The sequence below is a fragment of the Trifolium pratense genome, linkage group LG3 (assembly GCF_020283565.1).
Source record: "Trifolium pratense cultivar HEN17-A07 linkage group LG3, ARS_RC_1.1, whole genome shotgun sequence".
Classification (NCBI taxonomy): domain Eukaryota; kingdom Viridiplantae; phylum Streptophyta; class Magnoliopsida; order Fabales; family Fabaceae; genus Trifolium; species Trifolium pratense.
The window spans coordinates 3,771,948-3,798,225 of record NC_060061.1 but is presented as its reverse complement, the minus strand read 5'-3'; the positions used below and the strand labels follow the sequence as shown (position 1 = coordinate 3,798,225).

At 34.5% G+C, this 26,278-nt stretch overlaps 3 protein-coding genes across 4 annotated transcripts; 1 reads left to right on the top strand and 2 right to left on the bottom strand.

The window, feature by feature from the left end:
- Positions 1 to 141: 141 nt before the first annotated feature.
- On the top strand, positions 142 to 4,444 carry LOC123916667 (putative N6-adenosine-methyltransferase MT-A70-like). The gene is made up of 8 exons (XM_045968187.1): positions 142 to 299; positions 819 to 1,975; positions 2,061 to 2,159; positions 2,400 to 2,483; positions 2,586 to 2,935; positions 3,078 to 3,294; positions 3,725 to 3,804; positions 3,899 to 4,444. The coding sequence occupies exons 2-8, from the start codon at positions 845 to 847 to the stop codon at positions 4,164 to 4,166; spliced, it is 2,229 nt and encodes a 742-aa protein (XP_045824143.1). The 5' UTR covers positions 142 to 299; positions 819 to 844; the 3' UTR covers positions 4,167 to 4,444.
- A 3,229-nt stretch (positions 4,445 to 7,673) lies between these two features.
- Positions 7,674 to 16,397, bottom strand: LOC123916666 (zinc finger protein BRUTUS-like). 2 transcript variants are annotated; one of them, XM_045968184.1, is made up of 14 exons: positions 15,821 to 16,397; positions 14,914 to 15,123; positions 13,863 to 14,057; positions 12,695 to 13,050; positions 12,329 to 12,557; positions 11,875 to 12,043; positions 10,543 to 11,778; positions 10,277 to 10,448; positions 9,926 to 10,147; positions 9,656 to 9,793; positions 8,635 to 8,869; positions 8,484 to 8,543; positions 8,187 to 8,258; positions 7,674 to 8,045 (listed from the first exon to the last, which is right to left on the bottom strand). In XM_045968184.1, the coding sequence occupies exons 1-14, from the start codon at positions 16,106 to 16,108 to the stop codon at positions 7,917 to 7,919; spliced, it is 3,711 nt and encodes a 1,236-aa protein (XP_045824140.1). In that variant the 5' UTR covers positions 16,109 to 16,397; the 3' UTR covers positions 7,674 to 7,916. The 2 variants fall into 2 exon arrangements, with proteins under 2 accessions (XP_045824140.1, XP_045824141.1); XM_045968185.1 differs by lacking the exon at positions 15,821 to 16,397 and adding an exon at positions 14,487 to 14,583 and having other exon boundaries at positions 14,914 to 15,049.
- Positions 16,398 to 22,631: 6,234 nt separating this feature from the next.
- LOC123914091 (AP-3 complex subunit delta) lies at positions 22,632 to 25,859 on the bottom strand. Its single transcript, XM_045965085.1, has one exon. It carries the CDS (start codon positions 25,739 to 25,741, stop codon positions 22,847 to 22,849), a length of 2,895 nt encoding a protein of 964 aa, XP_045821041.1. The 5' UTR covers positions 25,742 to 25,859; the 3' UTR covers positions 22,632 to 22,846.
- Positions 25,860 to 26,278: the final 419 nt, after the last annotated feature.

Sequence of the window (26,278 nt, the reverse complement as noted above, 5' to 3'; positions counted from 1 at the left end):
TTCAAACATTATGGGGTGAGGAAAGAAACTTTCTAATTCTTAACGCAAGCCCAATCTACTACCTTTTGAACAGAGTCCGGCCCAATACTATTCACGAAAATAAAATAAAATAAAAATTAATTTGAAAAAAATAAATAATAAAACCCTAAATCAACAAATTGTATCAGAAACAACAAGAAGTGAAGAAGAGTCGCATTAAACTCAACTCGCCGGAGAACCCCACCGGAGTTTGTCGCCGGCCACCGCCACAACCAGTCAGAAAGTCCATATTTTCCGCCATATCAGCAACCTTCAGAAACGTGAGTGATTCCAAAACATTTTTCTTTGCTTACAGCGTCTTCTACTACCAATTTCTTTCTTCTCTATTCATAGATAACCATTTCATCAATTTGCTGCAAATTTTAGGGTTTAAGGTTTAGTAGTAGTGATTTTCTTACTCATTTCCATTATAGTGTATTGGATTTGTGTTGAGTTGCAACTATGCAGATTTTGGTTCTGTATCATGTATTAACACACCATGTGTTTGATTTATTGTTCTCTTGCAATCAAAGTATCCTAATTTAGTAGCAAAGTTTGAAATTTCGTTTGGATACTGAAATTGTGATTTGTGGATGCAATGTCAAGGTTTTGGGAACATCTGTGATTGTGTTTCGATCACATTTGCAGCTGCATCAACAGCCTTTGTGTGCAATTTTCAGCATTTTCAAAGATCTCTTAGTTTAAAAACCTTGTTTATTACCTCCATTTAGTGTATAAAGTATTATGTTTTTTATTAGGATTTTGGCATCCATTTATTGAATTATTATGTTTTTAATTAGGATTGGAATCCGTCATTCATTAATCCATGGAGACGCCGCAATCAGATGAAGCTATTAACAATATTAAAGATATAAGACAACAACTTGAAGCTCGCATAGAAACCCAACATAAGTCACATATGGACATGCTTTCTTCTGTACAATCCATTATACCTAATATCGTTTCTTCTCTTGACCTTTCTCTCAAAGTTCTCTCTTCTTTTAACCATCGTCCTTTTGCTCCTACACCCCCTCTCCCTCCTCCTCTTCCCAGTTTCAACCCTCCCAAATCATCACTCCAACAACTACCTCAAAACCCTTCTAGTAATAGTAATAATAATCCTCAAAACCCCAAAACATCTCATGTAACTACAAATCCAGAATCAGAGAAAATTAGTCCTTTAACCATTGTTCGATCAATGGTTGCTGTTTGTCTTTTAGGTCGAGTACCTTTTTCGCCAATTGACTCTTCCACTGTTTTGAGGAAATTGGAGAATGATCAAACAGTTACGCCCCAAGACAAAGCTGCACTTCAGGAGCTTGGTGGAGATTCAGGTGGGCCAACGCTTGCGGTCGAGATAGCTTTGAGGTCAATGGCAGACGATAATGGTGCTGTTGAATTGGAGGAGTTTGTTGTCAGTGGAAAAGCAAGAATTATGGTTTGTAATATAGATAGGACCCGTCTCTTGAGAGAATTGCCAGAAACTGCACTGCATCAGCAGCAAAATGAATCTAGTTTCAGTGATGCGAACACGAATCAAAATCAGCAGCAAATTAATACCGGTAGCGCGAATGTGAATGGTGTTATGATTGGAAGGCCAGTTTTGAGGCCAATTTCTGATATGTGGATGTCTCAAGGTGACCCTCACATGTCAGGGCTACCGCCAATGCTTTCTGGTGGTGGACCAAGAGGAGCACCAAGACTAATGGGAATGATGGCTGCACATAGAGGTATTGGTATGCCGTCGATGCATAGACTCCCTTTGGGGCCAAATGCATCAGGGAGTAGTGTTAATGCAATACCACAGAAACCAAAAACCTATGATGATGATTTGAAGGATGTTGAGGCTATATTGAATAAGAAATCGTTTAGGGAGATGCAAACATGTAAAACTGGCGAGGAGCTTTTGGATTTGATTCATCGACCGACTGCAAGGGAGACTGCTGAAGCTGCAAGGGTGACTATTCTCAGCTTTTAGTATACTCTATCATTTTGTACAGTTTAATCTAATTCAGTTTTTGTTTAAATGTATTATTTTTCAGTTCAAAACCGTAGGTGGTTCTAGGGTGAAGGAATATTGTGACTTATTGACAAAAGAAGATTGTCGACGCCGGACCGGTTCCTTTGTAGCTTGTGATAAGGTTAATTACAAGAACACAATTTTATTACTAATTATTTTGCTTCTCTGGTTTCATTTCTAACATATTCGCTATCTATTGGTTTGGTCTGGTATACTAAGACATGTGGTTTTCAACTAATCAAACCTTGAAAATTTCTTTATATGCATTTGCTATCGGTGTCTGATAAGTATCCGATACCAATGCGCGCTGAAACTTACATTAATTTGAGAGATTGTTAATTTGTGATCCTTTTCTCGGCAGGTTCATTTTAGACGAATCATTGCTCTTCATACTGACATTAATTTGGGAGACTGTTCGTTTCTTGATACTTGCCGGCACATGAAGGCATGGTTTCTACCTCTGAATTCTTATGTTGATCTCTCTCTCCATTTTAGTTATGTTTGTCACATGTTTGAATTGTGTTCTTTATTTTTTGTCCTTTGATAGACATGTAAGTATGTTCACTATGAGTATGACCCTACACCTGATGTGCCTCCAACAATGATGGGTGTTCCTCCTCCTTCCAAACCACTAAAGCAGCAGCGTGCTGAGTATTGTTCTGAAGTGGAACTTGGGGAACCACAATGGATCAACTGTGATATACGTAACTTTAGAATGGACATATTAGGTAAGTTTGGAGTAATAATGGCTGATCCACCGTGGGACATTCACATGGAGCTGCCTTATGGAACAATGGCTGATGATGAAATGCGCACTCTTAATGTCCCTGCTCTGCAAACTCATGGGCTTATTTTTCTATGGGTCACTGGGCGTGCGATGGAACTTGGACGAGAATGGTATTTGCACTTGTGTTTGGTCATATGCTAATTTTCATTTTTATTAAAAAAATTATATTATCTGATTAGCATGACAAAAAAAACATTGAGGCTTCTTTTTACTAATAATCTGTATTTGGCTTGCACGTATTGTGCTCTGTAGCCTAGAACTTTGGGGATATAAACGTGTTGAGGAGATCATTTGGGTGAAAACAAATCAACTTCAGCGAATAATTAGAACTGGACGTACGGGCCATTGGCTCAATCACAGCAAGGAACATTGTCTTGTTGGAATAAAGGGTAGCCCTGAAGTAAACCGAAACATTGATACTGATGTTATTGTTGCTGAAGTCCGGGAAACTAGCCGAAAGCCAGACGAGGTTTGTATGATATTCAACCAAGTTATATAGTTAACTAGGCACTTCAATATTTTGACTGACACCATTCCAAAAAAAAAAAAACTTTGACTGACTTTATAAACGGGGTCAATAGTAGTCATTGATTTTGTATCTAAAATTTTCTGTTTTTAAGGTTTTCATGTTCTCTATCATCAAATTTCATCTTTATCTGAAAAAAAGGTTTTACATTATAATAAGCTTGGCCGTAACAATAAGAACTTACTAAAATTCCTTATTCATGATATGTTTTTTCACTTTTCCTCTCCACATTCTTGATTGTTAAGCTTGCACATTCCATCTTGTAAATAGTTTAACTATGCCTGGTAATAATGTTATTCTACCATTTGAGTATTTGAATTCAAATCTTTCACATGTTTAACAATTTCAAAATTGTCAAAATTTATTCCCACAGATGTATCCTTTGTTGGAGAGGATAAGTCCAAGAACAAGAAAGCTGGAGTTGTTTGCTCGCATGCACAATACTCATGCAGGGTAGGTTTTCAATTTTCTTGACTGGTATTTTTTTTTTGTTGAGTTCTTCCAAATAAATCTTAAGTTGTTATAATATTATCCGTTGTTCCATCAGGTGGATGTCTCTTGGTAATCAATTGAGTGGTGTAAGGTTAGTTGATCAAGGGCTGCGGGCGAGGTTTAAGGCAGCTTATCCAGATGTGGAGGTCCAGCCAGCATCACCTCCCAGAGCTTCTGCTATGGAGGTAGACAATAGTGTTGCGGCTCAAACAAGGAGTCCATTTGTTGGCACAGAATCAAAGTCCACTGCTGATCCTGCAGCTCCAGCAACTACCTATGCTTCGGAGGAGAAGCCAATGGCCATGGATGTGGACACTAAGTAAGTTTCTATCAAATCAATTGTATGATTTTGTTAGGCGGAAATCCTTTATAAAAGCTTAAGGGGGGAAAAAGCAGTATTCTCACCTTTGTACCATTATTAGTTTTTAGTCTTTTCTCGTTTTTCTTTCCTCTTGTGGAAAGATAAGTTTTTGGAATACCCAATTTAGGCGAGGATGGTAATGTAAATTAAATAATGTTGTAATAGTTGTTAGTTGTGAGGGGTTTCTGTAATTGTTGTACTTTATTTATTTTTATTTTAATGTTTTAGCATTGGTGATCACTTATTAGTATTGCATGATGTGATTTATGTTTTGATTTAAAACAAGGGCGCTATAGCGCACAAGGAGATAAGTCTTGTATCATGTACAAGTTTGTTTTTACTATTGGATCAATAAGTTGCATCACATCTCATTTGAATTTGATCCAATAATAAGGCTTATTGATTCAATGGTGAAAATAAATTTGTGTTTAGTGCAAGACTTATTTCACTAGTGCATATTAGACAAAATCTTGAAACAAACATTAACAAAATCGATATAAATTGTTGTGTATATTTTAGTACCAATCATTTCTAAAATCTTGATTTGTTTCGATGAATCACTTGGCCATATATCACCATTACAATTTTATTGTAGGAATCTTTATTTACAATAGTATCTTTCAATTTAAAGAGATTTGATTGACAATTGAAAAAGTTGGTTTGTCGATTTGTGATTTTTGGGGGGTTTAAGAGCAACACGGGGGGACTAAAAAGAAAATTTCTTATGAGGGTCAGAACATCAATATTGAAAAAGACACGAGACCTAAATTTTTGATAAAAAATATGTAAGTTTCTGACCAGGTTACCACATATATGTAAGTTAGATCCTTTAATACTTTGTTTGGGGAGGGGTTTGTCTCCAGTCACTTTTTCTATAAGTGAAATCATGATCATCCATGTGTACAATGAACAGTAACTTATATTATAAAACAATTATATTAAGGGTGGATAATAGCACTGCACTCCCTGCAGTGAATTTTGCACGGGAGATAATCTTTTCCCCTTTGTTTGACCTAGTTTTTCTTTGAAAAAAAAAAGAAAACTGTTGCATTGATACTCTTCTAGGTTAAAGGATCTATTTATTATCTAAAAAAATTTAGGATTTAATTATTATAAACGTGAAATTTAAAGACTTTTAAATGCATTTAGCCGAATTTATTTATCTGAATTCTTTTACTATTTATCCGGATTTTTTTACCGTCTATTGTTGTCTTGTTTGACATGTATGGATTACTTAGTTTATTTACACAAAAAATAAAAAGGGTGCAGGTTAACTTCTAAAGATTTAATCAAGTCTTGGCTAATTATAGACAAATATCCTGTCCTTTATATAGTTTAGTGATTAGAGACAAACGGAAAGCTAAAATACACTATTGTCAACAAAAAAAAAAAAGAAGCTAAAATACACTAAAGTTTATTTACCTTAGTGCTCTTTTAATGGTTATCAAGGTAACATAAAAATATGGTGTAAATATCAACTAAAATATGTAATTTCAAGGGGATAAAAGAAACTTGGGGAGGAGAGAATTTTTCGTGACAATGATTATCATGATAATAATGGGTCACTAATAAGGTAATTATTCTTCTAAGTCAAAAAAAAAAAAAAGGTAATTGTTCTTTGCTCTCTTTGCATGTGAGTAACATAGGAGGGGAGAATAGCAATCACCCACTCATAATAGATGGCAAGATTGGTCATTTAAACTTCATTCACTCACGCAGCATTAGATTTTATCAGATTTTGGAAATTAAACTGATTTCATTCTTCAATTTTTTTTGAATTTTATATTTAAAAAAATTGGAGAAAAAAATATATATTAATAACGGTGATATTAATAAGGCAAATGTTAACATGTGCATCTAAGGCACATGTTAAGAATATAAATATAGAAATATTTTCTCGAAACATGTGTATTATATCTTTTAAGCATTAAATTTATTTGTAATATTAAATGCAAATGTCTAATTATAGATACATTAACATATACTATGTATGCACAGGTTAACAGCACCCTATTAATAATCATTTTATAGAATCTGTCTCCTTTGTGGTATTGCTAATACTCTTTATTCTTACTTACATGGCAACCATAAACTAGTCACTCCAAAATAAGAATTTCAATGTACTTACTATATTGAAACACTCCTGACTCAAGTTTTGGATATTCTTACTTGCATGCCAACCATAAACACAACCATCAATGTCGGTAGACTAAATTAGTATGTAAAGTTTCATTTCCTAACACGACATACGGACCAGGTAGGGACCATCTCTTTTTCATTCTCGAATATGCTACACAAACTAGAACCTTCATAAAAATTTGTCAAGAATTAAAATGACAATTACGTAAGTGAAAGTGTAGCAGAGATTAGAAAACAACTACCAAAAAAAAGTTTAAAATGCTGTTTTGTATACGAGAACATACTGCAAATTGAAGCATTTAAGGAAACAGATTAAAATTCCATGTGTTCTTCTCAGGTCTAGAGGTTAACCAATCATCGGTGTTACTAATTGGAGTTCTGTCCAGGGTTCAATCTAGTAATACTAACGAAGATTCTCAGACCATCTCAAATGGTGTATTACCTATTAGGTACTCATGCTACTTATTAGGTACTATCATTGGAGCACAACACATTTTAGTACTTAATAGGTATCAATTCTAATATAAGAACTCTCTCTCTTCTTTTTATGAGACCCACTTTATTTAATATATTCAAAAAATAAAAAAATCACAATTTTTAAATTGGCATAAAAATTTAATGTCAACCATATATAGACGTTGGTAGTCATTGTTTGTTTCTTTTTACCGTTGGAAAAAAAAAATACTCCTATCATATAAATCAAAACCAAATTGAAGGATTCTACTCCTCTCAAAATTACCATTTTATTAATTATTTTCAATTATTTTTTAATTATGTAATTCTTAAAATTTGGCAATATTATTTTAAATTAAATTTCGAATTTTAATTATTTTTTCGAATTATAAAAAAAATAGTCAATACTAATTTTGTAATTTTATCATTAATTCAATCAATTTATATTATAAAATAGATAATTAAATATATTGTAATGATGTGAAGTTATTGATGGGACTCATTTTAGAACTTTTTAAGAAATGCTCTATTGGAGGAGTTGAGTACCTATTAGGTACTATTATTAAAAAAATAATAAATTGATGATGTATCCATGTGGGACCATTTAAGTACTAAAAAATGGAGTGCTCCATTGTGGATGCTCTAAGTCACTCACATTTAAATCTTATGAAAATGAAATATGAATCTTCAATTTAACCAAAGGTTTGTCCAACACTAAGTTGAAAAAAAATATTACACAATTGGACTGAAATTATATAGAAGTAGGTTCAACCAATAAGGAAAACAAGGGAAGTTGGTGATAAGTTGCCCTCAGCATGATTAAAGGGCGGTCAGCACACTTGGATGAACCTTAAGATGAGAAGAAAGATACGGAAAGTGACGGAAAAATATATCCATTGCACAAATAAGAAGTTTGTTCTGAATAACAAACATTGATCTGTACATAATAATTGCTATAAAAACTGATTAGGTGTGCAATAAGAGGTGAGAGGTCTCTAATGGAAGTGATTCGCGCGTTCAAGTTAAAACGCGGACCAATAATTGGGCTCCTTGTTGGGAGAAAATTGAGATTCCTACACAATGTATTTACAGACTCTGTCTACCTCCCATCAAAATCACGCTAAGAGCTGCTGGAATGTGTCTCACGCTTGATCAGCCGAGTATTGTAAGAGCCACAAGATCCACATTTGTGATACAGCCAATGGAAGCGTGAGGTGCCCTTTCGATCACAGTCATTGCAAAGTATATCCTGCATTGCCCATTATATAAAACTGACAATGAATATACAATTTTTTTGCTGGCAGCCCAAAATGCCAGTCTCTCTCATAAAATCCACATTAGCTTTTAAAAGGAACGAAAGAAACATGCAAAGAGACACTGAAGTATTCACCTGATGACGGTTCCTATACTCTTCAGGGAGCTCCTCTGCAGCCAATAAGGCATCGAGCATACCAAAGTAAACCTAGGTAGATAGAGATAGAACAATATGAAAATCTCAAAATGTTACATCTAATATTTTGCCTCAACTTGAGAGCTCAATTACAATTTAAAAAGATAGTAGAGTTATATTAAACTAGTGGCTTTGTTTCTTTATCCGTTTCAACTTTTTGAGCATCTATAAACATTTTGTTTTATTAAGAATCATAAAGGACATTAAAGGTAGGGAGATTTAAAAAAATATTCTTACCGCCATATCTCCCAATGACTTGCTGCAGATTGGACATGTGTAGTGACTACTAGTGTATGCCTAACATATCATAAAAAAGTGTAAGATTGAATCCACAACCTGTTTCAATTTCTTTGAGGGGAATGAAATTTAAAATGGGTGTAACATTGACCTGAAAACAAGCAGAATGCATGTAGTGACCACAAGGCAGAGCTCTGACTGTAGCACTTGATGTGAATAAGTCGTCACAGCAAATTGGGCAGTTCATTTCTAAACCTTTCTCCAGGCATTTATGAGATGACGATTTAATCCCCAGGCAGCAATTGCATTTCATGCAATGAAAATAATCAATCCCAAGCCCTCGCCCAACACGGCATAAATTACAAAATGGGCAATGGTATACATTCCTAAACAAAAATAGTGTAAAGTTAAAATTAACAATCTTCTAAATAACTTTTTCAGGAGTATAAATTATGTACATCTGATAGAAGTCTCATAAGATTTTAATTCATACTTAAAAACAATAGAATATTAGTTAGAAAGTGATAGGTAAGGGCACTGTTAACCAGTCAGTCCATTACTGTTTAGTTTTCAATAAAATAGTTCCACTCTTTTGATTCTTTTTATCAATTTTCATCCAACATCTCTAAGTCCACAAAAGCCCACTTTGCCCTCAAGGTGGGGAATTTTCAATTGTTGTGAAATTCTCATACCTTGAGGGCAAAGTGGACTTTCGTGGGGGAATGCATTGTTAGGATGTGACAAAATAATGACAATTGTTCTTAGTCGATTAGTCCATTTAGTTAGTTATCTTAGAATTTGTGCTTGACCAAATGTAATCTCAAAAGGTAAAATAGTTATATTACTTTTATTCTTCTTATCAATTTCCCATTTCAATTGAGTTTCTATCTTAATGATCTGTTGGAGAATTTACACAAGATCTAACATGACCAACCATATGCCTATCTTTCTTTGAATTAGTTTACATACAAAAATACTTTCTCCCCTAAAATGGTGTATGGACCACCTTAAATTGTTCATAAATTGTCAATCTCAGTCCTACTGCAATGAAGTGTGTGAATCTCAAGATGATGAACAGTCCAAGGATTGACCCCATTTACCCCCCAAAAAAAGGAAGACAGTAGTAATTTCAACAACAAATTTTGAAGTGTGATGTAAAAAATAAAACGTACCTTTCATCATCAAAAAATTTGCATATACTGCAATAGTACTTTGCCATTGAAAGTGCATTACATGAAGGTGTCATGCATATAGGCCCAATTGGCTGTATATTCAGGCAGCGCATACACATCATTTCCGATGTTGCTTTTCTGTAATGAACAATCAGATGTTAGAAGTGCATTAATGGACAACCTAATACTACAAAGCTCCCGATATACCGGAGTCTAGGGATTAGAAGTATACACTAATATAAAATATAAGAAATCCCAACAGAAGTCTACCTATCCATTGAGTGATCGCTCACAATGTCATGACAAAATCTGCAAGTAAATAACTTGCCACAACATGCAGCTCGAAGCTTGCAATTTCTCTTATAGTGCTCACACCCAAATACAAGTTTCCCTGGGTCCCGAAATGATGGTGAGTGTCCTTCTATTTCGACACCATTAGATGATCCTTCAGATGAAGCTTTAGGTGATTTCTGCTGGGCAGCTATCCAACGACTAAAATACACAAAGAACTAATCAACAATTGGAGCTTTGACCACAATAGGTAAAATCCTATCAAATAAATATGTAGTTAATTATGTCCCTATCCAATAAAATCAGAGAATTCTGGAAACCGGAAACAACCTTGTCAAAAGATTTTGCACAAGATAAGCCTTTCTCCTTGGATCAAGAGTTGAGTCACGATAAACCTTCCGGATCTCAGACTCAAGTTCATTCTGATTCATCCGGAAAATGTCTTTCCAACCTGGCTTGAACATTTGATCATTGAGGTTCAAGCATTCCTGATACTCAGATCCTGGAAAAGAATAAAACACACCATAATATTAATTATCCATCCCAGTATCCCACAAAGTCCACAAAAATGAAAGAAACTATATGCAATTAGAAACCTTTATGAGAAGTGCTACGATGTGATGTTTCTGTCGGTGCTATAGATACTGGACTCTCTTTCCAGCATTCATTAAGCCATTCATTGAACATAGTATTCTTAGTTGCCTGCTTCCATGTATCCATCATTTTATTCTGTTCATCCTGAGTAAGTGCAGAAGTTACCCACGGTAACATTGACTGGAGAACTTCAGCACCAGTAGTTCCAATTATCCGGCCTACTATCTTATCTTGTTCTTCCACAGTGAAATGTTTTCCAAACAATGGCCACAGTTCACGCTCTTCCCTGAAAATATGCTGATCCAGGGTCACTCTTATGGATTTGCACATCCCCTGAAGCTTTGTTGCAAGTTCGTTATACTTCTTGACATCATCACTGTCATTGGTATCAGAGGTTCCAAAATTACTATCACTCAAATCCTCTGCCATATGGGTCAACTGCAAGGCTTCATGAAGGACAGAAAACTCAGAAAGAACGCAAGAAATATCTTCAAACAATTGTTCTTCCTGCTTATGGTCCAACATGTATGAATGGCTCACATTGTGAAGGGCCTCTTTGGATTCTAATGCTGGAAATACTATATCATCTTCTGCATTACTATGAGCTCTATATAAACCCCACAAAAGACGAAATCTTCCACTAAATTGCCGAATAATTGTCTCGTCACTATCACTCAGCTTTCCAGACTCAACATCTAGATACTCTAAGTCTTTACGTATAGCTTTATGGAATTTAAATATGGTATCAATTGGTCTTTCTGCAGAGCCAACGTCACATGAGCTGTTCTCTGTTTCCCATATGAAAAGACTGGAATTAAGATATGGAGCAGAAGAGCTGAAAGACAAGGAGCGTAGAGACTTGGCTGTAGAAATTGAACCAAGCCCCAAATTGTTACTGTTTACTCCTAAACCTGGCACACAACAGGACCGAGGACTACAGCACTGTTTCTGGGTACTTTCGGTCTCTGAAGTTTTAGGTACATCTCCATTGTTCAACTTCAAAGTGTTTCGCTTGACTGGTCTTTTGTTGCCATCTGACTCAAATATTACTGAGCAATGTCTGTCAGATGATGCTGTGATACAAACACAGGATGGCTGATCAATATTTTCTTCAATATCAGAAAGTCTTTGAGCAGGGCAGCAAACTGATGTGCCCGAAGACAAACACAGGCCTTCATTACGAGCCTTGCATGCCCAGCCACTGAAGAGTGTGACGAGAGCAGAATCTGTTGCTGGAGCTGAAAAAGATTAAGTTGTCAAACATAGATTAACAAACAAATCTCGGAAACACGGTTTCTTTAGAAGGAAAGGAAATAAAAAATAGACAAAGGAACCTGCAAATTGCATGTTTCTCAGAAACATCTTTGCTTCTTCTTCAGTTAAAGATCCTACCAACCATGGTAGGACTCTCTCAATCAATTTCAGAGGCATCATGCATAAGCTTTGATACAGAAGTTCACATTGTTTTCTAAAGCTAAAGTGCATTCTTGCAAGTGGAAGAACCTGTAGATGAGAGTGATTATGTACACATTAGATATATTAAAAGAGAATATTAAAAGAGTTTATTTGCTAATATCTTATAAAGAAATTTTCAAGCCATACTTCTCTTCTAATAGAAGTAAGTTAATCAACAAACGGATACAACAGTTGTTGATATTTATCAACTTCTACAAATATGGATCCTCAAATCTCATCATTTGATTGATCTTCCTGATGTAATTAACATAACACACTTGCATCTTATGCTAGTCACTCTAAACTTTCACCACATGAGCAATGATGCCTCACCTGAACTTCTTCATTATGGAAATGCCTCTGTATGGTTTCCATTATATGATCAGCATGTGAGCATAACTTGGAATAAAATTCAACTTCTGAATTAGATGATGCTCCTTCGCTTAGAATACTTTCAATCAAACACCGAAAGTCATTAAATTGGCTTTCTTCTTCAGCATGCTCCTGAAAGAAAGAAAATTCTCCATCTACCGCTGGAAAAATAACCTTGTCCTCAGCAATACTGCATTCAAAGAGAAAAGAATATCAGTAATGAAGGTTGGTGTTTGCCATAAATTACAGTATATGGAATTGTTTAACTGAAGAAATATATGATACTTTAACTAAAAGGATATTGTTAATACAAAATTAACGCAGTACCTATGAAATATGCAAACGTCAGCAATGAATTGCAGTCTGTCATTAAAGGCTGATATGTCGGTAAAATCTCCAGAGTGTTGTATTCTTCTGGTCTCCACTGCTATCTCACTTAACTCTTTTTTTATTGCATTATGCCAGAGCAATATCTCATCTATAGGATGTGTCCTGGTGGCATCAGAAACATCTAGCATAGATCCAGAATGTTTCCTTTTTCCAGTTGTTGTGGACTCGCATACACAATTTACTCTTCCAACCTGATGGGTTAATGGGCTAGAATAACATTGAACTTGAGAATGAATTGCACTACTTTGAATTGTACTAACACTACTTCTCCCTTCCATCCAGGTGAAAACAACCTTCAATCAGCAAGCATAAAATGAGAGATAATACGGTTACAATTCAAACTACATAAATAATATGACTGGACCGGAATATGAGACACACAAGCAATCCTTATTGTGCGAACAATCAGTACCTTACAATAGTACCAATACGTCAAGAACACAAGTAGTACAGAGAAGGATCTCTCTCTCTCTTTCTCAAAACAATTGACGCCCCCCCCCCCCCCCCCCCCCCCTCCAATTATTCTCACTAACTGCGTTACAACTACTCCCTTTGCACAGTAACCAACAAAACAGTTACTATGGTTTTTCTGTTATGTCTATTGATAAAATCTTCTGCTTATATTAATAGTGCCATTGGGCTCTGATTAATTTCCTAGACTCCCTCTTATTCTTCCTAATGTAGACTCTGTTTATTGAAGATCTGCTTATACTACCTCAAAATCTCAAAATATATGACCCTCTTTAGATTTTTCTTTATCCCTTTTTATACTACCACTTTCTAATTTCCAACTGCATTAATTATTTCGTTATCAACATACCCATAATTATGTTACATCTTTTTCTACAACCTGTAATAAATACTATGATAAAAACATAAACTAATTTTTTCTCCTGAAAGGTAAATTTGTAAAACAATATCAAATATTGTCGACTAATTCAATACTGCTATCAATTTTCTTAATTCTTGCGATTTAAACAACGGGGTCCTATATTTAGGGATGGAGGTGGTAATAAAGTGAACCATCAGCTTTAACACATAAAGTAACGTTATTAACATAGAAAATGGAACAACAATGCTCTAAAGCAGCATTTGAAAACCACACCTTTTGAAGAAGCCTTTCCTCTGGCACAATTTTGATTAAGAAATCTCGTAAATCCTGAGATTCATCAGCTGATATAGATGTTGAAAGCCAGGGAAGAAATTCTGCCATCATATTCACAGGAATACTGCAAAGAAACTGCCAAACTAAGGATGCTTGTTCCTCAAGAGAGAACTTCTCAATAAGCAGAGGAAATACCTAACATAGCCCAACAAACAAAAAAATTAGACACATCCCCCGAACAAATTAGATTATTTATCCATTTAAACTACACGGCTATGAGAAAAAGTTACGATGAATACTTGAGGATACCATATTAGTAAACAGATATCTGTATTGTGCAAACTTTCCTAAGGTAGACTGAGAGTGAAACTTGACTGTGTTATCCATCTGGCATATCAAACCATTACAAAAAACTAGAGGGAAGCAATTGGAAATACGTGGGTTTTTTATTTTTTTTGTCGGGGTGGGAAATTGGGAATAAACTGGAGGGAAGCAAGAACAAAGTGCTTTGAAGATTTCATATAGTGTAGATATTCATCACCAAAAAATAATAAATGTCATCTCGTGTACATTAATAAAGGAATTTACAATTTGTTTAAAATAATAATCTTTAACAAATAAAACCTGAACGAACTTAATTGATTGTTGCAGGTTTTACACTTGATTAATCTTGCTGAATCACCAAATGAAGCCCATATGGTTGCGCTAAAAGCAATAGTGTCTACAAGAACATTTAATCCATCAATTAAGCAAGGCACAAATAAATAGTATACGTCAAAAGGTGATAATGATGTTATAGCTTTACCACATTAGCCTATTTGGGACAGAGCCACTTATAATAGTTATTAATAGCAGTTCTTTTCATGATAGGGAGGATCCTTTATCCTCCAAACTCCTAATTATCTTTTGTTCATCTTGTTTTTAAATCAATAATAATAACAGTAATTCTAGCTTGTAGGAGAAATAAATGAAAAATTGCGTGATATTTATCTATCTCCATCATTAGAGTCCAAGTGGAATACTAAATAAAAGCTATTAAATAACCTTGTACCTGTTCCTCTTCCTTTGCCAAGTGTTGACTAACAGATGTCTGTAAAGCTCCAGTGCAAGATGCTAATTCTCTTGGAAAACTCTCATCATTCTTGATGGAAGAATTTAACAGCTCAAATAGATGATCAAAAAGATTGCTTTCACCCTTGTGCTCAAGAGAATATGTCTGTGCTACATTCTTCACACGTCTGTCTAGAGCTGGAAAAATCACCTACATTCCGGAACACATTTCCCTTAGAACATTTGAAACATAGCAAAAGAGATAATGACTGATAAAATTCCAAATTAATACAATAATGCTACGTTGAAAGAACGAAAATCCACACAAAAAGCATATAGCCTTATCATTGTAAAAAAATTCAATCAAACTCTATCAAGACATTTGTACAGAATTCAATCAGTTTAACAGAAAAAGCTATCTGTGAATTTTATTATCAATTCATCTTATCAAATGAAAAAAAAAATCACAAAAACTATCTACTTGAATGTTAAATGCCACTATGATGAAGGAAAATGGATTCCCTAGCTTTACAATTTGATTCTTCCCCAAAACTAAAGTGCTATATATAATAGAATTATCTTTTTCACCGTCTCTTTCCATGAATAGTAACAGAAGATTAAATTAAATAAGATTAACAAAGATTCAATTGATTCTGTACATGTAAAAACAAAATTCAAAATAGCTTCGCTAAACTTAGACCTAAATTTACAAAAACGAAAAGCAAAAGACATAGAGAATAAAGAAACAAAAGCTTAAATTAATTTCATGAACTAAGAAAATGTTGAGTTAGTTTCTACAATCTACACCATTTCTCTTATGCATAGAGTTGAAGAATAAAAAAGCTAGAGAATCGAATTATGGAATTAAAATAAATAAATAAAAAGTTAAAGCGAGATTTGAAATGAACCTCATCTTCAGCATTGGAGTGATGTCTATAAATAGAGCTGAGAAAATGGTAACGGTCGAAGAGTGGCTGAATATCGGAGCGATTACCGGTGGCGAATGCCATGGCTAATCGGTGTAAAGTATCAAGTTCATTCCGAATCGCTTTATGAAAGAACAAGAAGATCAAAATTGGCGAGTCGAGTTTGGAGCACTTTAAAGAAGCATTGAGAGAAGAAGATGAATCGACTTTGTTTGTTGAATTGGAGAGAAAAGCGAAACCTCCTCCTACGCAATCCAATGGCGTCGCCATCTCGGAATTTTGTACTAGCAGGTTGTTGTTGTTATTTTCCGAGAAAATAGTTAGTTAGAATTTTCCATGAGGAGAAAATAGTTTGTTAGAATACTTTCTTTCTATGCGGTTGCAATGATGAGAGTTTCAGAGAGAGAGAGAGAGTGTGTGTTTCTCTCTCTAAAAATGGTTTGGTGGTGATAAGCGGAGATGAAGGGAGGAAAAGATGTGTTTGGTTTTTGGTTAGGCTGCTGATAAGAAAAGAAAAGAAAGAGACCCTACTATACCACTACTACTACTTGTAGCGCCAGAGAGTGCGAGGGAGGGACAAATTTATATATATTGGGACCCATTTCCACGTGCCACATTTTCCCACGTTGGATCTTAATTTTTTTTTTAAAAAATCAAAGATATCTCTAAGCACAACTGCAAAAACTAACTGAAATTTATTTAAAGAATTGACATCTCTTAACAAATGCTTCTCTGTACGCACCAACCGTGGATTAAACACAGGAGACCATCATGAAAATGATCATCATAGTATTATTCATGATCATCTCTCTCCCTTTAATTTTCCGGGCATCTCAGTCAAAATCAAAATTAATGCAAATTACAGATTCTATTTACATTTATTATTTCCACCAGAGTATCCGTATCCGTATATACTAATAAGTGAAAAAATTTACTAAGTTGTTTTTTAGGAAACTTTGAGGGGAAGATTTAGTACTAGTAAAAAGATGGACAGTGACTTGTGTAGTTTTGTTTTTTAATAAATGAAATGGTAGTAAATTCATCATAAATTTATATAATTTATATAGATAAGTGACAAAATTAAGGTTTGAATTTTGGTCATGATTTTTCACTTAATAATTTTGGAGTTGAGATTTTCTCGGTTGTTTATTATTTTCATTTCTTTTATTATTAAATATTTTAAATGTTTTGTGGTGTATAAAATAGTAAATTTAGACTTAGTATTTTTCTATGATTTTACATAAATAACTTGTGTATATGAATGAAATAAGTCTAAATCAAGTTAAAGTAAGAATAATGTACCATTAAATAAGTCCATAAAAGCATTTTTTTTTAGTGAGCTTTAATCAATGTATATTTTTTTTTTACTTGATTTTACTTTAATTTGAGTTGCTCAAGAATTAGCTCAGACATCTCGCTTTCATGCTAGTCCCCAAAGTTTTTAATCAATATCCACCATGTAATGAACATATTATGAATGAAATGCACTAGATTTGTTTTTGTCAGAAAAAATATATTTTTTTAAAGTTACTATATCATTTTCTATATTTTTTGAACTCAAAGGCACTCATTGAATGAACCGAATCTTTTTTGTACTAGACAAAAGAATGACCAACATATAAATGCACACTTCAAAACGTGAAATATTCATTTTCATCAAAACTTTATGGTGGTAGTCGCGACCAACAACCATCAATTGTCTGCTTGTTGGTAAGGCGAGAGTTTCAAGCACATTTTCAGGTTTAGGTAGCACACCCCCACACAAGCACTGCCCAACAAAGGGGAATGGGGAAAGCCTTCCAAAACCTTTGATCCATGTTTCTTAAGAGGTACCCTAAGTACCCCAATCTCGTCCTATCGTTGATGCTAATTCTCGTCAGGGTTAAACCAAAGTTTTTGGTGTATTCTTTTTTGCAACTGACTACTTCATATTTATAACTTATTTTAGGGAATTTAGTGATAAATTTAAAAATTAATTAAAATTAAAAATATATATTAACAGACCAATGAAAAATTAAAAATATTATGCAATCACCACATACTTTTTTTGGTGGACTCACCACATAGTTAACTAGTAGCGAAAATAGAAAACTTTCTTAAACTACTTGTCACATGACTCACATCGCATTTATCAAAAACCACATCCAATCTGTTCATTATCAAAAATAACTCTTATGTCATTGCAATCTTGTGAACAAAAGGTGTTTTTTCAATATATATATTTAATAATAAGAGAAACAAAACTGGGGGTTCTTTAATTGATTACTGTTTTGAGTTATTTTAAAAAAATTATATAGTACGTAGTTTGGTGATTCGAAATTTCATCTTAATTGTGAATAAGTGAAGTGTCTGAAGTTTAAACTCCGTTTCCTGCATAATATATGTGATATCCCTATCAACCGAGTTAAACTCATGGGAACTTAATAAAATTCCAGTTATTCTTCAATCACTAGTCAAATAACAATCTTTAGGAATTAGGACCATATTATTGTAAAAAATAAAAATGAAAGGAATTAGGACCATATATATAAGCCACCTGGTTGGTTGCTTATGTAGTAATTAATCTGACTTTTCAATTAGGTGAGAAACTAGTTTGAATATCTCCTCCTCCAAATATTGAATGGGGTATTTTTTACAGTAAATATGAAAGAGCTTTTTAGGGTTTAGTCTATGATATTTCATATTTGTACCCAAAAAAAGTCTATGGTATATATTTTAGATTTTAAAACGTAAAAAATTAACATAATAGGTGCATGATCGTATATAATTTTAATTACACTTAATTATTTTTTAAATTAAGTAGTACTCCTTTAATATGAAAAAGAAAAGCAGGTATATATTAGTCCTCTCATTCATAAGATATAGGGACATGAATATGCAAGGTTATTTTAAATGGTTTCCCATCACTTTTTTAGATTGAAACATGCATGAGATTGAAGTGCTCAGTAGAAATTAATAAAAAAATAAACCTTGTAACAAAATGAGAATAAATATATTTTTTGACGAAAATAAATACTTGTTTGTGCTTGAAATTGTAGGAGTGTATGAACTATAAAATAGACATTCTGGACTGAGCCTAGATCCATGTTTAGTGTGGTGCTCAGCCTAAAACCTAGGACTTACTCCCATTTTGGTTGTATGCCTCTCTGCCAGGTCACGGCAGACATGAACATTACCCGCGTATAATGTTTGAACTACAAATAAAGGCCTTTATGACTAATCAAAACATTGATGTTTGTTGATTCCCTTCCACACCATTGACGATCATCCAATCAATGGTGTTGGCTCTCTGCACGGTCTATATATACTCCTTCCTTTGTAGTACAACATTATATTTCTCACTTCATACTTTTTATTAACTTGAATGTCAAATACTTGTAGATACCTGCACTGCCAACAACTTCAACCTTAATCTGACGTACTCGACACTGGCCACTTTAAATATGATCAATAGTCCAAGTTATTTTTACATATTTCTCATTGTATGTATTTGATTTCCTACCGATGAAATGAAATAAGACCATTTTACCTAAAAAAAAAACTTTCTACCAAAGGAAAAAGAATCTTGTACTGCGTTGTGATGCCTCACTATTCCAATGTAAATACTAGTCTCAAATGATTTTTTCTTATGTCATATGCAGTTCTATTTTTCTAATAAAATGAAAAGAAACGTAACTATCACCTTTAGATCTCCTTTACATATGCATGTGTTAGACACAACTATGGCACACATTTTTTCATTAAAATATTGACCTGTCCTTTTACTAATGGATCCACTTATAAGGTTATGTTTCAACTTTTTAGTTTGTTCTTACTTTAGTTGGAGATTCCTTATCCGTTCATTCAATAATCAATACGAAATTATGTAACTTTACCGTGGTATGCATTTATAGATATATTTTTTAGGCCATTTTCATCCTAGCCCTCCTCCCCCACTATCAAACTTTAGACCATTGTTAATATTAAATTATTTTAGTTTAGACTTTAATTAGATCACTAATATATAGTATTAGAAATAACCAACATTGTAAATGACTAAATGGTATTGGTTACTCCACTGAAAAGAACAAAAATATTGCATCTTATGAAATTCTCAGCGTGCATTTGCATGCCTTGTACCATGATCAATATGCCAACTCAATATAGGAAAAAAAAATCAATTATATTCAAGAAGATATAAATATGTAAAAATCAACTCTACATCTTTTTATTCAATTTTAAGTGCTCCTAAACTAGAACCAAATATACACTAAAGTATACAAGAAAAATGTAACGTGATAAGTGGAAATTGAGTAGACTTTTACTACCATTCGAGTGGACAATTATGATATGAAGAAGAGAAACCAACACCTGGTTCTAATGATGAAAATGATAAGCAATTTGATTACAATGTCAATCATATGTCGATAAATAGAGAAGTTCATATTGGTAAATGTTCTTTGAATAAAATATGTTAAATGCCAGGAATATCCAAAATGAATATTTTAAGTTTTGTTGTTAAGTAGTAAGTACTACTAGTGGAATGTAATGGTTATGAAGTTTTTCAAACTTATATTTCATTATATCAATGAGAGGGAGACTTTAGGAGTTTATAGTGGTCATATATTAGCCATTTTTTTTTTCCAGTATTAACTCTCTTGTTCAAAGAAAAGAGACCTTGATATTTCAGAGTTCGGCCGCGACATATATTAGGCCGATGCCTTTGATTTTCTACATTTTTTTTTTGCTTTTTATTACTATACAACAAGTGTCGGGTACTAGCCACACATACATGCATTAATGCGATTAGCCTCCACTTATGTGATCCAAAGTGAGGGCATCTTATCACATAGTATACCCTTGTTTTCACCAAGTAAATACTGCATAAAAGTGTCGTCAACTTGAATATGATGACCCAAATATATATCTTTTGGCACAACATATAGGGTGCTTTAGCGTGCAAAGATAGATTTCATTTGGTATCGACAAATCTTTAATGGTGAAAAGAAAAGGGTTAGAAAGTGTGCAAAAAACAAACTCAAGTGCTTGGCTATCAAATCTCCCAATGTAATGGTGGTCAAATCGTTACTTAAATAAGTTATTCACTAATTGACTCTACATAATAAAGAAAAAAAAAACAAAGAGAAGAAAACAACTTCTTTGGTGGTCTATCTAGAAAGTTGGCTACGACAGTATCTTAGTGTGTGTTTGATTAAGCTGGGAAGAACATCACATAATATGAGTTTCTAAAATTTTTTTCATTGTAATTTTTTGAAATTTTAGAGTTAAACAAAGAGAAGAAAACGTCTTCAGTTGTCTAGCTAGAAAGTTGGCTGCGATAGTATCTTAGTGTGTGTTTGATTAAGCGTGTGAAAAATCATCACATAATATGAGTTACAAATAGGGATGGTTGGTAGAACAGTGCTTTTTCAATTTTGCAAAAAGTTAAAAACCAGTCTTTTCATTCTTGTTAGTTGAAACATATCATGAAACCATATACGCAATAATGCAAGCATTGGTGCGCCAGAATAGTTTTTTTTCCATCAAATATTCTATTTGAAATTATGTTTGTAATTTATTGTCTAAACATCTGATTATTTTTAACCAAAAAAAAGTGCAAATGCTTGCTGGTGGTGGTACGAATGTTCTCCATCTCATATCATGTTCAAGTCTTGTTGGAAAATAAAATGTTTATACTAAGGACTACAAATGAAAACGCATAAAAGATGCACCAAAAAATGGTAAACATACAAATATTATGAAATTCATCCCCTTAATGATGTCTACTGAAATGTCATTTAGATACACAGTATAAGTGATCAACTGTACATGCTTTTTCACTAATGCACATCGACTTGGATGTCTCAAATGATCAAAATGATAAAAAGAGAGGTTAAGGTGCGGTAGAGAAGAAAAAAATGAGGTAACATTTTGATTGGCCACGTGCACATTATTGTATGCTAACAGGAATGCCTATGTAACTTTCATTATTCAAGTCAACACTTATCTGATACCATGTTGACGATGATAGGGACTAAATGTGGACATCTTAAAAGAAATTCTCAATTATCAAAAGATAAATATCATTTTCAAACTACAATATATGATTATCTAATACAATCCACAATGATAAAATAAATTTGGCATGAATTTCTCGCGCACCCATTTTTACTCATTCGTTACTTAAACAACGGGTGATTAAAAATGAAAAGTTTGAAAGAAAAAAAATCATCCGCTACTTAAATCGCATATGGATTGAGAAACTAATAGGGCGCCAAAAGAAATTACAATAAATAAATTGGTAAGCATTGATTTATGTTTCTTTTTTAAGGATGATTTAGGCATATTACAGTTTGGCCCCAAAAATGAGCCCAGTGGCAATAAGAATACCTACTTAAATTATGTGAAATTTATACAGAATGCCCACGATAACAGACTCGTTTCAGCTCAAAAAACAGCTAACAATTCTTCTAGTTAGTTACATAATCTAACTACTTTGGTATTGTTCCATCAATGACTGAATTCAGAAACTGTATCAATTTCTCTATCTCTTAGCACACGCCCTGTTACAGCATTACATCATAAACACCTAGAGCATTACCCTTAATATTAAAAAACATTCAACATTTTGATCTTTAATTGATACAGAATAATAAAAAGATGCATTTATCCACTAGTTTTCTCCAAATAAAACAGCTTATACCAAGACCATGAGAATTTCAGGAAGCAAGGCTAAAATGCAATGGCAAATGTTTCAATAACAAGACCTTCATATATCTAGAAAAACAGAGGGCAGCTAGCTACAACATCCAACTTGATAATTCACACTTCTTGAATATGCTCATTCTATAACATGTACAGAAAACAGACAACGGAAGAAAACAATACCAAGATATGAAAACCAATGACAAAAAAATTATATGAACAAATAATCTACAGTACTCAAGGGCTCAACTCTAAAAATACAGGTAAACAGCCTCAATCAATAACAACAGATGATGATATATCAAAAACAAAATCCTATTACTGCTACAAAAGAAAATCAGGAATTACTGGTGCTTGGGAAACCACATTTAAGGGTGAATTGGCCCTTTGATGAGTTTTATGCCTTCCATGTCGGTGGCTACTCTTTTTCTTTCCCCTCTGCTCAGGTTCTTCCCCTTCAACGATCTTCTCTTTACCTCTTCGTCTTCTCTCTTTACTTTTGCTACTCGGATTGGGATTTTCAGGATCAGGCTTTTCTGCATCACCTAGATTTTCTTTCATTTCAGATGGAAGATTTGTGCCCAGTTTCTTCTTCCCTTTCCGCTTAGTTGATGACTTATCAAGAGGATTACTTCGAGACACACTTAGGTTGGCTTCACTTCCTAGAACATCTTTTATGGCACCAGAAAGAGAATCATTTATTGGCTCTGGCCTTTTGTCTGGAATTGGTGCTGCATCTCCATCATCCAATTTCACTACTACAGGCCTGGGCTTCATTTGATTTGTCCTTTTCTTCAAAAGAAGTGATTGCTCAGTCAACTTGGCTAGCGCATCAGCTTCATCATTTATATTACTGTTTGCCTTGGGGTCATTTGCTGGAGGATAATCATTTGGAACAGTTTCACTCTTATCTGAAGCAAGGTAATATAATCCATGCCGCTTACGGTGTTCAAGCAAGGATGTAGATTCATTTGATGGCCCTGACTCATCATTTTTCAGAAGATTAGACAAAGAAGCGTCCGAAGCAGTGCCAAATTGAGGACCTCCTGTGTAAAACGAACTTGATGAAGGTAGCTCAATATCACCACATATTGCTTTTAAGTCATCAAGATTCTCGTTAAGAACTAAGCCATCTGGTACAGCAACTCTTCCCTGTGCACTTATTGAGACTGGACCAAGTTCCATGGAAAAAGCATCGCGGATCGATTTGATAACAGCTGAAACTTGAGTATATTTCTTGTCCACATTCTGACCTGAGTTATCAATTATTTCTGCTTTAACCAACTGTACAAAGGCAAATATGTTTCGTGCTCTCTCTAGTACTTCAACATCCTGATTTGCTGTTAGTGAACTAAAAATTAATTCAATTCGATTTAATAAACTTACAACAGATTCATGTGTGAAATTCTTCATCGACAAAAGAGTGCCAACTCTATCTGTATCGTTTTCATCAGACAGATCATCAGAAGATTCAATGGTTGTATTCCTTGGGTTAAAGCCCTCATCTTGTTCATAATTTGAACCTTCACGTGTTGTTGCCACTAATTCAGGAGCTTCAGTGTGTGTTTTTACAAGAAACATTTCTGACTGTCCACCAGCCAAATTGCCACAATATGAGGACGCAGTACCTTCATCTTGATCAAGGTAACAGTCCAGGCAAAAACATAAAACTTTAAGAACAGAATTGATATAAACTGCTCGTATTGACGGCGGCAAGAGATTGGTCCGAGGCTGTACGAGAGCATCAATGAGTTCAAGTGGATTTCTCACAAGCTGTACATACTCTCCAGCCACCCAAGCAGCGGCACACAATATCCTATGCAAGTACACATTACCCAACAATGCAGGATCAATCAACAAATCACGAGCAACCCGAACAAGCTGCAATCTAGCATCCTTAACTCTCATGCCAATATCAATAAGCTGATTCTCAATTTCTTCATCCTTTTGGCAATGAGGAATCGTTGCCATTTCTCCCAAAAGAGATACATACCAATCAAAATCAACAATGATCTCATAATCATTCCTACCACACGTGGTTAAAACAGAACCCAAAATCTCATTGCAAAATTCTGGATCAGATTTCAATGCATAATTAAGCAACACCCTAGATATCTCCACCACATTGCTCTCAGAGACCATGGCCATCAACAACCGCAAGGACTCAATTTTAATATTTGAATCTTCATCATCCAAAGATTTAATCACAGCATCCTTATTCTCCAAAACCGCCCACAAATGCTTCGGTGCAGCAACGGAAAGCGCGTGCAGACCAAGATACCTAAGATTAGGATCCTGATCAACCAACAACTCCCGAATTTTCGAAACTGCCAACTTAACAGCAGACTCATGATCACTCAAACTAGTAATCACAATCCTTACACACTCAAAAACAAGCGATTTCGCTCCAGATCTTCTAATATGCTCACAAATAGGTTCAACAATCTTCTTCCCTAACCTAGGTTCCAAAGGAGCCAACCTAGCAAAAATCTTCAAAACCTTAATCAGAATCCAATTATTCTTAGAATTAACCAAAATCCTATGAAATTCCGGCGCCAACTGAAGATACGGTCTCGGATCCTTAGAACTAAGTTCACAGAAAACTCCAATAACAGCAGTAACAACATGAGGATCAGAACTTTCTAAATTCTCAACCAAACGCTTAAAGCAAACCCTAACAGCATCAGGATACTTATCAAAAACCCTCAAAACAACAGCAATAGCTTTATTCCTAATAAAAACCCTAGAAGACGATAACAAATTGAAAAGATCGGGAGTGAGATCACGCGAGAGGTCAAGAGTAGCAATAGTTGATAAACAATGAAGCGCAAGTGAAGCATGAAAATGATTCGTTGATGAAAGATCTTTACGAAGCTGATTAGTGATAAGGAGAAGAACCGGAGTTGAATCGTGAAATGAAATTGATGCGGCATGGTAACCGATTCGTTTGTGAGAGAAGAGAGAAGATGACATTACCTCAACGACGTGGAAGGAAGCCCATGACATATCGACGCCGTGGATGGCGGAGAGGTAGGTTAGTTTTTGAAGTGCGGTGGATTTAGTTTGTGGATCGGTGGATTTGATTTCGCGACGAATATCTTCAATTGATTTAGAAATGAAAGTTGATTCGTTGAGAAGTTGAAGACGCATGGATTTGATGAGATCGTCGAGGGTTCGTTGGAAGAGATTGTCCATGATTGAAGATGAAGAACCCGCCATTAGGGTCTAACGAACCAGAACAACAAAGAACAAGAACAAGAAATTTTTTTCAATTACTAGTTTGGTTTGGGAGGGTGGTGAATCGATTGTTCGGACCGGTGAACCGGTGAGCCGGAGAATTTTCATTTTAGAATGGGCTCAATTCAATTACTTATTTGGGCCCAAATAAACTACTAATTTAACTGTACTGTCAAAAAAAAAAAACTACTAATTTAACTGGATCATTTCTCTCCCGACCCCCCTCATTTTTTTTCTACTCCTGAATTTCCGTTTTTGCCCTTGGGGGTACTTCGATTTATACGAACCGAAGGAATTTGACATACTGATAAACTTCGGTAACCACTTACCGAAATTTGGGACATTTCGGTTCGCAGGTACCGAAATAATTATTTCGGTAAACTTCTGCCGAAAATAGCCTAATTTCAGCGACCCAATGAAATTTTCGATAACAACGTACCAAAATCTAGGACATTTCGGTTCGCAAGTACCGAACAAGCTGAAGTCCGGTTTCTGTGTACCAAAAATGCTGATGTTCAG